This window comes from Eleutherodactylus coqui, chromosome 1, assembly GCF_035609145.1.
Source record: "Eleutherodactylus coqui strain aEleCoq1 chromosome 1, aEleCoq1.hap1, whole genome shotgun sequence".
Lineage (NCBI taxonomy): Eukaryota > Metazoa > Chordata > Amphibia > Anura > Eleutherodactylidae > Eleutherodactylus > Eleutherodactylus coqui.
Window position 1 is genome coordinate 534137990 of NC_089837.1, and position 13196 is coordinate 534151185.

General features: G+C 43.2%; 1 protein-coding gene across 5 annotated transcripts in view; it reads left to right on the forward strand.

Moving 5' to 3' along the window:
* LOC136591716 (polyunsaturated fatty acid lipoxygenase ALOX15B-like) overlaps window positions 1-13196 on the forward strand; it is a 127898-nt gene that overhangs the window by 95678 nt on the left and 19024 nt on the right. For all 5 annotated transcript variants that reach the window (XM_066588546.1, XM_066588547.1, XM_066588545.1 and 2 more), the window contains 3 exons: window positions 7321-7524; window positions 7953-8039; window positions 8275-8444. In XM_066588546.1, coding sequence (XP_066444643.1) covers window positions 7321-7524; window positions 7953-8039; window positions 8275-8444 — 461 coding nt within the window. The remainder of the gene's footprint in view (window positions 1-7320; window positions 7525-7952; window positions 8040-8274; window positions 8445-13196) is intronic.

Below are 13196 nucleotides of genomic sequence, written 5' to 3' on the forward strand. Positions count from 1 at the left end.
ACAGGATAAGTAATATATGTACACAGTGACTCCACCAGCAGAATAGTGAGTGCAGCTCTGGGGTATAATACAGGATGTAACTCAGGATCAGTACAGGATAAGTAATGTATGTACACAGTGACTCCACCAGCAGAATAGTGAGTGCAGCTCTGAGTTATACTACAGGATGGAACTCAGGAGCAGTACAGGATAAGTAATGTATGTACATGGTGACTCCACCAGCAGAAGAATAGTGAGTGCAGCTCTGGAGTATAATACAGGATGTAACTCAGGGTCAGTACAGGATAAGTAATGTATGTACACAGTGACTCCACCAGCAGAATAGTGAGTGCAGCTCTGGGTTATACTACAGGATGGAACTCAGGAGCAGTACAGGATAAGTTATGTATGTACACAGGGACTCCACCAGCAGAATAGTGAGTGCAGCTCTGGAGTATAATATAGGATGTAACTCAGTGTCAGTACAGGTTAAGTAATATATGTACACAGTGACTCCACCAGCAGAACAGTGAGTGCAGCTCTGGAGTATAATACAGGATGTAGTGAACTGGATCATATTTTCCTCCAGCAGGTTTCAGGGTATTCTGTAGCTTCCTAATTGTATAGTGTGCACACATAATAAAAGAAACCAATCGGACACAAGCCATCAGCCTTGAATCTCAACCATCTCTCTCTGGAGTTCCCCAGAGCCCTAATTTATTGAAACACATAATACCTGCCCTTTATGGGCGTGCAACAGATTACATCAGTAACGTATACATATTCTTATTCGCTGGGTCATATAGAATTCCCCGCCTCCCTGCCCACTTTCTCTCAAGTCCAATGTAGTGTGGACTTTGTCCTCTTAGCATGCAGTCAAGCTAAAGGAATTTCAGTGTATGTGGCAGTCTTTGTTTAAGAAGTTTCAGTGTTATTTAAGAAGTTTCTGTGTGGGGGCAGGGCTGGGGAAACATCCAAGATGAATACAAGCAATACATATAGTATTGTGATTTAACTCTTAGAGGCTGCTGTGAAACTTTGTATCAGTCTAAAGTTATAAAACACACATCTTTCACCATGCCATTGTCCAGCAATTACCATAATGAAATAATGCAGCCATTAGCCTCTACAGAGTTAAATCACTACATCTGCTTAATACTTCTAGTTTATTACAAATCAATAGACATTTTACACTGACTAATTATCATGTCTATCCTAAAATGTCTATCCCGTCCCGTCAAATTTTCACAGTTCTCTGCGCGTGAGCCTATAACTGGAGCACGTTGAAGGTTCGATTTAGGGTCTTCAAGGGGGTGTAGGACTTGTCCACTCCTTCTGGGGATGCATCCCGCAAACTCATTGTGGGAGCGGCTTTTCCAGCATCAGTTTCACAGGTCTCTCTGACACAGGGGATAACACAGCAGAGTAGAACGGAAAGGATAATCAGTGCACATACAACAGCGATGACCATCTGAGCCAGGATCCTTTGCCACCCGCTCATCCATGGCAAGTACTGGTCTCAAAGGTTAGCTCTTTTTAGTTAGTGCGGTCAGCTTCTTAATGGCAACTGCGTCTTTACCCGTGGGTCGCGTGTTGTCTGGGATGTAGGTACAACAAGTCTCCCCTATCATATTACAGACACCCCCCTTTTTCAGCTAAAATCATATCTAAGGCCATTCTGTTTTGAAAAGTCATAGTCGAGGTAGGTCCTGTTGGTCGACTAGTCCCTATAAGGCGTCTCTAGTACAATTTATAAACCACTGCTAATTATAATTAACATAATTAATCCAGTCAACGTTTATTTACCATAATGATCAGAAAAATGGACTCAAATACAGCTTTAACATGGTCTCTAATTTTAAAAACTCGTCAGGTACCCCCCCTGGCTGTCATATGACGTCAATGTACACGTGTAGGTCAAAACTACCACCAGGAGCCTCTCTTCTCGCTCTAGTGTAATGTTACAATACTAGTAGTGTGCACAGGTACGCACGGCGTGGGACTCCCTGATCTTCACCCACACCAATGTCCCTCCTGGAGATAGTCCTGATGGTGAACACGTCCAGGCCACCTACCCTGACCCTACACTACCTAGTGACAAGACTGGAAGGAACCGCCGCACCTATGCGGAAAACAAGGATAGACTAACATGACAGGATAACCACAAAACACAGACAGAGTTGGATCGAGATAAATTAACTATTGGGGGTAACCTCATTATCCTCAATGTTGTCTGACAGGATGTGGAGGAGCATAAGGGCTTTACTAAGGCACACTCCCCTGTCCAATTACCTTCCAGACGGGTCCTCCCCCTCATGTCTCCACAAAGCCAGTAAACATCTCCTAAGGACTGGACCTGATTCTGCATCCATTCCCCTCCTATCGTACCGTAGGAAGAGCAATACCCATTAGTGAGTTCCCCACAAATCTCCCTCCACCCTGCCCGTTTGCATGGCAGGTGTAGTTTCCAGGGTAGTCAGTAATACTCTCTCCGGTGCAAAACACTTAAGTAGTTATAGAGTATTCCTTCTTCCACTTCTCACAAACAGTGTAATTGGTGGAAGTGCTAACGACGAAACTTAGGAAACACTCTTCAGCATCTACAGGGAGATTCAGAGGGACCATCCCCGAGTGTGGTCGGGCACTACCGCACACACAACAGTTAGACTTGTTGCTCTTGTTGGCGTTGTACCTCATCCATTCCAACCAGAGATTCTGGGCAGAGTAGCCAGTCTCTACTGTCAAGGTGTCCTCAAAGGTAGGGTCGGCTATAATCATCATGTTCTTTAAGGTCTTCATCTTACGGCGGAGGGGGTTAATTATGGGCACAGGACTAAGTGAAGGCCTCCATTCGGGAGCATCTACCATATGCCTTATTTTAAACTTCCCTAAGGGATCTGTCCTCCCGTACCGGTATGTCCCCAGACTATAAGTCCCTCCGTCCCCCAGGCTTGGATTTTTCCATGGTTAGTGTAAAAACCGTATTAAAACCAAGCAACATACTAAGTTCAGCCTTCCAATACCCGCTGTCCTTATTATTTTCAAGGAGGGTTATACGACTAATTAGGGATTTCCCGCTCTTATCTTTCTTATTTAAGGCATTTTGCGGTTTATAAGACTAGTTTGTTCCTGCGTTCCATCCCACTGATCCCCAATAATGGCAGTCTTCTCCCCAGACATTATCAGTGGCGCAAACATATTGTATTCCCCGGGTATATAAGTCATATGACCAGCTGGACTGAGCTAAATCTGGTCCGCGGTGGGATCTTGCACCTAGACACGGGACCACAGTACAATAGTCGAAGGAATATGCGGCTACTTGAGTGTTGGATGAGTTATACCAGAAGGTAACCATACCCTCATATTCTTCCGACTAAGGATTCCAGTTGCCACCCTCCTCTCTCACTAGCCCCAACCAGAGTAATGTCCACAGCATGACTAAAACTGGTCTCCCGGATCTGAAGCTTTCTTACAGTATGAAGCATGGATCCATGTAAGTCTTTCGGCTAGTTTCACAGCTGTGGCAGTAGTCAGAAGCACCTGGTAGGGGCCATCAAATCGGAGCTCAAGAGGGTGCTTCCTGAGGAACTTCTTGACACACACCCAATCCCCAGGCTGCAAGATATGTGTCCCAGTGTCTGCCTCTGAGTCTGGAAGAGAACACCTGTGCATAGGCTTTGGTTAGTTCTTTAACAACGGAAATCACATACTTAGTCAACACATCAGATTGTAATTGTAACTACTGAGGATAGTAACGACCTAGCCTTGGGGCTAGCCCAAACAATCTCGTAGGGAGATAATGTATGATCCCCCCTGGGTTCATATCTAACACTGAATAGGGCTATTGGATGACAGTCTTTTCAAAGTAGCCCCATTTTCGGCGTCATTTTAAATATCTTACTTTTTAGCGTGCCACTACATCTCTCCACCTTTCCACTACTCTAAAGGTGGTAGAGTGTGTAAAAGGCCTGAAATACACCCAGAGCAGACATGACATGTTACATTCACCTGCAAAGTTTGTACCTCTGTCTGACTCTGAATCACCTCTGGTACCCCATATTCACAGTTTACCTAGTTCATGAGCTTCTTTGCGGTTACCTACTTGTTTGCCTTGGTAACAGGATCGGCCTCCAACCTGCAAAGACATCATCATCAACAAGCACATATTCATACTTGCCAACAGGTGGGAGCTGAATGTAGTTAATTTGCAATCCCTGAAATGGGTAGAGTGGTCCCGGCAAGTGTGATGTGGCAAATTTACTTCTGCCCTGCCTCACCTATGGCATAGATCATGCTAAACTGGACAAATGATGCAGCAGCTACAGAGAACCTAGAAGTCGCCCGTCCTCTTTCAAGCGTCAATGTCATTGCTGCTTTACTAGGTGGGTTTTTCCGTGCGTCAGCTGGGCCATCATGGGATACAGGAACTGTGGTAGGCAAGTGCTGTTGACTGTTCACCACACGCTGTCCTGTTTCTGCTGCTCCCATATTAGTCCATTTATCCTTTCCTTCCTTGCTGGCTTATAACTGTAAAGTCTTTAGCATATCAAAGTCCAAATTTTGTCAATGTTCAAAGTTTTTGCCTCTGACTCATGCTGTCAGTATCTTTCTTCCACGGCTTGAGGGCCGCTGCCTTTGCTGTGCTGTCGGCGAGGGTGTCGTCTCTCCCCTGGGAACACACCATGAGAGGGCGTCCCCTCTTCATGGGTCCCTGGCCTCTGTCCTCTATGCATCAACTCCAATCTTCTATACACTATAAACCAGCTTAGTCATCTACTATGTCCTAAGCTGCATCTTCACAAAGAACAAAGGTTTGTTTCCCTGAACTTATCACACATCCAAGTAAGCCATTTTGGAGTGTAACAAAGTCTGGCCAAACAGGACCTTACATCAGACAATCATGATGTTAGCACTGGCTACAGTGGCATTGGCGAATGTAGGCCTCCCGAGTGCAGCAAGATGGCCGCCAGAGGCAGAAAGGGGCGGGGCTACAAATCTCCCAGGTCAGGCAAGATGGCTGCTGGAGGAGGAAGGCACGGGGCTTAGTCCTGTCCCAGATTGTAATGGCCGAAAGTAACGTCACACACCCTGAAAGTGAGCACATGGGGGGAAGTAACTTCAGGATGGGGGCAGGGCTCACCACACTTGCTGCAGAATCACACTATGTGGGGGTTTTAAACATTGCAAGTGCGGCCGCCATTATAGGGATGGGCTATAGTGAACACAAAGGCATTACATTGTTTATGATACAGGCAATACACATCCCCCACTACACTCTCTCCTCTTGAATCCCTTTCCTACATTACACCACCTCCTAGCAATCTAAAGCACCTTCCTTTGTGCTAGGGCGTCCTGCTTATCTGTCTATAACCCGACATTTCTTTCTTTCAGCAACTTTCCTGATCCTTATCTTTGTAAAACATTTCTACATGTTTTGCATATTCCAAAACATCCTGCACTGATCCCATCCTAAGGGTAACCATGTACCTCATTATATAACCTCCTGTTTCCTTCTTTACTCGACTTACAAACGCATTCTTTAATGACTGATTATATGCAGCGTTAGGATCATATCTCTCTCCCTGATTATCCTATGGAAGGGGTCTACCATCTCTTCCCTTCCCATTCTAATTTCCTTCTACAGAACTCCAATCTGGCCCTAGAATTTTTCTATCTGCCTTCTTCAAATCACAATGCACATTAACACTATAAACACAAAACAAAAGGAACAGACGGGTTAACTGGGAAATGCTCAGTGGCTTAACATCAGCCCACTCTCTTATCAGTAAACCCTTCAGTAACAAACACTGCACATTCTTTAAACAAGTCCTTTGACTATACACACAGACTGACGATTATATTCAGTGATAATGACCTCAACAATATTTGGAGTATTATCCAGCCGACACACAATACGGCTATAATTCCCCGCGCATCCCTTTTCACATATGAGAACATAACACGCTCGATCATACAGGTAAATATGCCTATTTTAAACCCTGCGTATCCCTCCTTACGTATGAGAGCACATAACACGCTCGATCATACAAGTGCATATGCCTATTTTAAATTTACCTGGCCTCCCTCTCCAAGTGTAATAGCGCAAACCGTGCACTATTACATAGGAGTGCGCGCCCCGGGCGCGCTCCCTCAGACTTATACAGCCAAGTCCGCCCTTCTGACACATTAACCCTCACAGAATCTGTCTCTTGGTCTTGTATACACAAACTTTAACCATCTCAGACACAACATTCACAGCATACAGAATACCCCTAGACAGGTTACACTGTGTTTTTTTTCCGAGTAGAAAGAACTATATTACCTGCCTTTCAGTTATTTATCACTCTGGATTAGATATGGGCAGATTAACAGTTAGAAATCATCTCACATCGGTAGATTAACATAAAGCAATCTTACCGTGTTCTGTAGATTTTCTGGCCCCTGACTTCTGCGTGTTATCTGCCGATCTCTGTATCGTTCCAGAATGAAGAAATAAAAAGAAATCTACTCGGCCCACCCAGGGACGCCAATTGAACTGGATCATATTTTCCTCCAGCAGGTTTCAGCGTATTCTGTAGCTTCCTAATTGTATAGTATGCACACATAAGAAAAGAAACCAATCGGACACAAGTCATCAGCCTTGAATCTCAACCAGCTCTCTCTGGAGTTACAATCCCCAGAGCCCTAATTTATTGAAACACATAATACCTGCCCTTTATGGGCGTGCAACAGATTACATCAGTAACGTATACATATTCTTATTCGCTACGTCATATAGAATTCCCCGCCTCCCTGCCCACCTTCTCTCAAGTCCAATGTAGTGTGGACTTTGTCCTCTTAGCATGCAGTCAAGCTAAAGGAATTTCAGTGTACGTGGCAGTCTTTGTTTAAGAAGTTTCAGTGTTATTTAAGAAGTTTCTGTGTGGGGGCAGGGCTGGGGAAACATCCAAGATGAATACAAGCAATACATATAGTATTGTGATTTAACTCTTAGAGGCTGCTGTGAAACTTTGTATCAGTCTAAAGTTATGAAACACACTTCTTTCACCATGCCATTGTCCAGTAATTACCATAATGTAATTATGCAGCCATTAGCCTCTATAGAGTTAAATCACTACAGCTGCATAATACTTCTAGCTTATTACAAATCAATAGACATTTTACGCTAACTAATCATTATGTCTACTACAGTAGTTGAGCAGCAGTCCAGGATAAGTAATGTATGTACACAGTGACTCCACCAGCAGCATAGTGAGTGCTGCTCTGGAGTACAGGTTATTTTTAATTGACTTTATCATCTTTATCAAAATTCTCTGGATATTTCCTCTGCTTCCATTACAGTTGGGTCAGAATCCAGGAGAACAGACACCGATCTTCCTGCCAAGTGACTCCGAGTGGGACTGGACCTTGGCCAAGATCTGGGTGCACAATGCTGACTACCAGGTCCACCAGGCCATCTATCACCTGCTCCACACCCACCTCTTTGCTGAAATGTTTAGTATTGCGACTAACCGTCAGCTGCCTCGTAACCACCCGGTGTACAAGGTGAGGAGCGAGCCATCCACCCCATGGTTGGGTCTCAGCCTGGACAGGACATGTAGAAGAGCTGACTAGTCTTTACTTATTGACTCTGGCCCATATTGTGACCCTCGTGTTATTATGGTTCCATCAAGTACACAATCTCCTTTCCTGATCTCTAAAGGTTAGTGGGCTTGATTCATGGCATCTCCTGAAAACCAAACCCAGTAGACAAGAAAGGAGCCCACTGGCCTCTCAGCTGGAGGAACAAACAGTATTTCCTCATAATCCTTCTCTGTGCGGGGAGAATGATCATCTTTAACCAATGGAGCCCTGCAGTAATGGTGGCCGTGTGTCAGACGCTCGGCTCTGGTTAATTGTCTGTTCTACTGCAATTCTACAATCTCTGCTCAACCGACAACCAGATTCATTCTTGATTCTCATTATTTCTCCAGCTCCTCATCCCTCATCTGCGCTACACTCTGGCTATCAACACTCTTGCTAGAAGGGATCTCATTGCTCCTCGGACCATTTTTGATGAAGTGAGTCCATTATATGTATACATACAACCTGTGATGGGGGCGGGGCTGACAACCTCTCAGACATGATATACAGGCTGGTTGTCGGCAGTAATGGATGAATAGCTGGTTCTGTAGTACAAAGTATGCTGATATAGTGGATATCCATGTGGGGATCACCAGGGATAACACCGTAACATTGGGATGGGGTATGTTGTGGGAATTTCCCCTTTACACTTATTTTCTTTTTCACACTTAGATTGTGGCTATCGGTACAAAGGGGATTCCACCTTTAGTGCAGAAAGCAATGGAGGAGTTGACTTATAGCGCCCTCTGTCTACCGGAGGACATTAAGGCTCGAGGATTGGAATCTATTCCCAACTATTACTACAGAGATGATGGGCAGATGATCTGGGAGGCGATGGAGAGGTGCCGTATACATGGAGACTGATGACAGCTTTGAATTGTCTTTAACTAATAGTAAGGCTTAATGGTTGCAGTACAAGGCACAAGGCTTAGTGGTTGCAGTGCAAGGCACATGCACAATGATTATAATCAAAGATAGGTAGATCACCAGTTTATGTCACCAATGGAGTGCTGCCAAGTGCATTGGTTTTATGCTCTAGCAATTAGGACCAATTGATTACAATGGCATAAATTATTACTGGCACTCCTGACCCTCCAACCCTCCAGTATACACAAATACTGCGCACGTTATGAACAGTACATATTGGTAATCAATCACATAACATTTACTGTAAAACATAAGTAAATGACCAAGTGAAAACTCCACATCAAGAAATCCACTGAAGTATTGTTTGCTCCCAGCAGCCTTAGGCTCACTGTGTTCCTTTTTTTTATACATATATATTTTTTATTGAACATTTGCAAAGCATACATGAAAACAGGGTTTACATTATACAACATAGTATCCAACGGTTAAGTGGAATCCAACAGAAGTTAAAAAAAAACAACCTATTTTACGAACAGTGAGTCACCGATAGATATATGGAGATTGTTGAACAAAGTTTAGCATGCTTCCACATAAGCAAAATCCTTGACTAAAGCGACAAGGTGAATATTTGGATGGAATAACTGTTAGAACTATAGTAAAATTAGAACGAACAGTTTAACTCAAAATACTGCCAAGGTTTCCACATGCTTGTGAATTTAGAGAAAGAGTTATTGTTTCTTGCATAGAGTCTCTCATAGCAATGGTGGTCTGACATTAAGTCCAGTAATTCCTTCAGAGCGGGAGGAGAAGTCTCTTTCCATTTTCTTGCTATAATGCCCTTTGCAGCAAGGAGGAAATGACATATCCACATTCTTTTTCCCGGGGGAAGAGAGTCACAGTCTAGAAGGAGGAGGGCAAAATGGGGGGATTATGCGGGGCGTACCCCCGAGATAGTTCTGATAGCTTCAAATACCTCTCTCCAGAAACCTTGGATTTTGGGACAATCCCAAAACAGATGATAAAGTGAACCCTCACCGCCATATTTCCTCCAGCACTCTTTGTTAGTATTTGGGAAACATTTAGCTAGTTTTGTGGGGGTATAGTACCTAGTTAACACTTAATAATGGGTTTGAAGAAGACCTGCTGAGAGAGTGGCTTTGTTTGCTCTATCAAAAGACTTCAACCATTGTGTTGTGTGGAACGTTTTTCGTAAATCATATTCCCAGTTTAATAGATGTATTTTTTTTATGTTGTTCATATTGCCCGCGATGGTATCGTAGAAGACTCTCCTTAGAGAGTTTGTACATTTGTGGAACAAAATTTCTAGTTCTTTGGGGAAGGTACATTTTCCTAGTTGGGAGTTGCGAAGGAACGAGGATATTTTTAGGTAGGAGAAAAACTCTTAGTCTGGTAAGTTAAATTTGGATTTGATGGTCCGATAAGTAGATATCTCTGATCTCCTAGAGGGAGAAAGTCTAAATCTGATTCCGTTTTGAAACCACTCTTTGAGATTTAGGTCTTGTATAAAGTAGAGAAGGATCTCTAAGGGGAGGTTTGTTAGAGAGCCTTTGGTAGTAGATTTGAATTTGTATGTCCGAAGATTCCAGCAATGTAGAGTAGTCAACATTAAAGGTGAAAGGGTTTGAACGTGCAGTAGACGTGGGATCTCTGGGTGTAGGATACTCAGTATTGAGGCTTTTATGAGAGAATTTAGAGATTTATTATGATTTCTGTGTCTTTCTATGAAGTACCAGGACGGGAGTTGTGAGTCTTTTAGCCAGGTAACCGACTGGTTCAAGATAGTCGCGTTATAGTAGGCTTGTAGGTTAGGGACCCCTAGGCCTCCTTGTTTCCTATGAAGGTATAAAATAGAAGCAGCAAGTCTGGGTTTTTTGTTGTTCCAAATGAAGTTTAGTAGCTTTCTTTGAAAGTTGGTAATTGTATTTTGAGGGATCGGGAAGGACAATGTGCGGAAAAGGTCAAGCATCTTTGGTAAAATTAACATTTTGAAGAGAGTCATTCTACCGAACTATGAGGGTTCTTTTTTCCCCAACTCTTCGAGTTCTTTTTTGAGAGAGGCAAAAAGCGGGTCTGTACTTGTGGAGACAATTTCTGATATGGAATTGCAAAGTGTGATCCCTAGGTAGGGAATTTTTTGTTTCCATTGGAAGGGAAATTCTTTCTGAATGTCATGTTTTAATGTGTTGTCTATATTGAAACCCATAATTTGGGATTTATCTAGATTAAGTTTGTAAAATGAGGCTTGGCTGAATTGAAGAATGCATTTGTATACGCTTCTTAAAGAGTTTATGGGATCAGTTATTGATATAAGGACATCATCAGCAAAGAGGCCGATTTTATATTGTCTCAGGCCGACTGGGATGCCTTTGATTGTTGGGGACATTCTGATCATTTCCGCCAAGGGCTCTATTAGTGTGACAAACAATAGGGCGAGAGGGGGCAACCCTGGGGGGTCCCATTAGTAATTGGGAACACTGAGGACGAGAATTTCGCAAAGGCAGTATGAGTCCAAATAATTAATTTCGAGAGGCTTACTACATGGACCTTCAAACTAATAATATTAGAAAATAACTTTTATTACTAATAATTAAAATAAGGAAGAACAAACACATACATGTCTGGTGTAAAATTTAGAGAAATGTACTCTAATTAGTGCCACTTTAGTATGAAGACTAATCAAGTTGAGTGACAAAAATTAGCGCTCAACTATTGTGTATTGTTAGTCTGGAAAGAAAAAAGATTCTTTGGATAATTAAAAAATTATTATTGCGCAGGAGTCGTCCTGATAGCAACGGACGACATAATGCAGAAAACCTGAGCGATTATATAATCCTACGCGTTTCCCCCACTACGTGGGTTCTTCAGGGGTTCAGATACAGTGATTTTAGTCCAAGGTACTAGACTGAATAGTGGCTTAGAGAGATACGTATATCTAAATAAAACCTCAAGCTATCTGATATTTCACAGAGATGGTAAGAAATGAGGTAAGAAGGAGTAAGATAAGAATAAATCTATTCTCCTAAATAAATTAGGACCGGGATTGTGGTTCCTGGTCACAATTAAGCCGTTAGAATTTGTTCCATTCAGAATCTAGCCAGAGACTTCAATGTATATAAGATATAGTCATAGCCGGTATCTGTTAAAGCTCAAAATTAAAATTAATACTAAGGTCCTCAGATAGGAGCTCAATAATAAGATAGAAACAAAATAAATGAAAAAAACGGCGGCATGTCAGTCCTGGTGGTGGGCTGACAGCATAATGAACACACAGATCTCCTGATCTTATATAGAGGTTAAGAAGTCCCGCCTCTAGGTGGGAGTGTCACCTTGATAACCAATCACGGTTGTTTGGCTCATGTGTCATGAACTCCATTGCTATGGTGATAAAAAAGCTTCACCACAGAATATATGTGTATTGTGATATATATATATATATATATATATATATATATCAAGCTCGGTGGTCTAGTGGTGATGCCCACATATTCAATATACTAACCAGTGGGATCATATAGCCAGACGATGTGTCAGATCGCTTTTGGAACCTAACTTAGCATGACAGGTACTAATTCTGGGCGTCTCCGTCGCTGTTACGTAGCGGCGTACATGCGTGGTGTGACGTCACCACTAGAGATGAGCGAATGTACTCGGATAAGGACTACTCGTCCGAGTAATGTGCCTTATCCGAGTACTGCTGTACTCGTCTTCAAAGATTCGGGACGCGCTGCGGAGCGGGGAGCTGCAGGGGAGAGCGGGGAGGAACGGAGGGGAGATCTTTCTCTCCTTCTCTCCCGGCCGCTCTGCCCCGCTCCCCGCTGCGACTCAGCAGCGGAGCGCCCCGAATCTTTGAAGACGAGTACAGCAGTACTCGGATAAGGCACATTACTCGGACGAGTAGTCCTTATCCGAGTACGTTCGCTCATCTCTAGTCACCACGTAATAGTCATGTGCTGCAGCTCGTTTGTCACCATGGTAGCGTTGTTACGTAGCGGCGTACATATGTGGTGTGACATCACCGCGTAGTGGTCATGTGCTGCAGCCCGTTTGTCCTGCGCTGGTGGGAAGAGAGGCACATATTTTTTGAAGAGAATCATCTATTTACTAACAATATCATCATGTGGGCAAGATACATAGATGATATCTTCATACTTTGGTCTGGCACAAAAAACAACTTTGCCACCTTTATCGACAAATTGAATGGTAACAATCTCAATTTGCGATTTACGGCTGAATGCGACGAAAAAACGATTACCTTCCTGGATCTTAGGATCTCGAAAGAATCAGATGGAACTCTGTCCACTACAACATTTCGCAAATCTATGGCAATTAATTCCCTTTTGACCTGGGGCAGTCATCACCCATACCCACTCCGCAAAGGGATTCCTAAAGGCCAATTCTTGCGTATACGCAGAAATTGTTCCTCTGAAAGCGAATTTATAGCTGAAGGAAAAAAAATTGTCCTCCAGATTCACACAAAGAGGTTACCTAGAGACCATTGTCTCAGAGGCCTATAACTTTGCAGCTAGCAAAAACCGAGCTGAATTACTACAACCCCGTACAAAAGAGGACAATAACATCACCAGAATTATCGGGACCTATGATACTGGGTCCTCTGCAGCCAAAAGGATTCTCAGCAGTTTTTGGGACATTCTGAAAGACAACGAGGACATATGTGACATACTACCCTCTAATTAGTCGCCACTAAT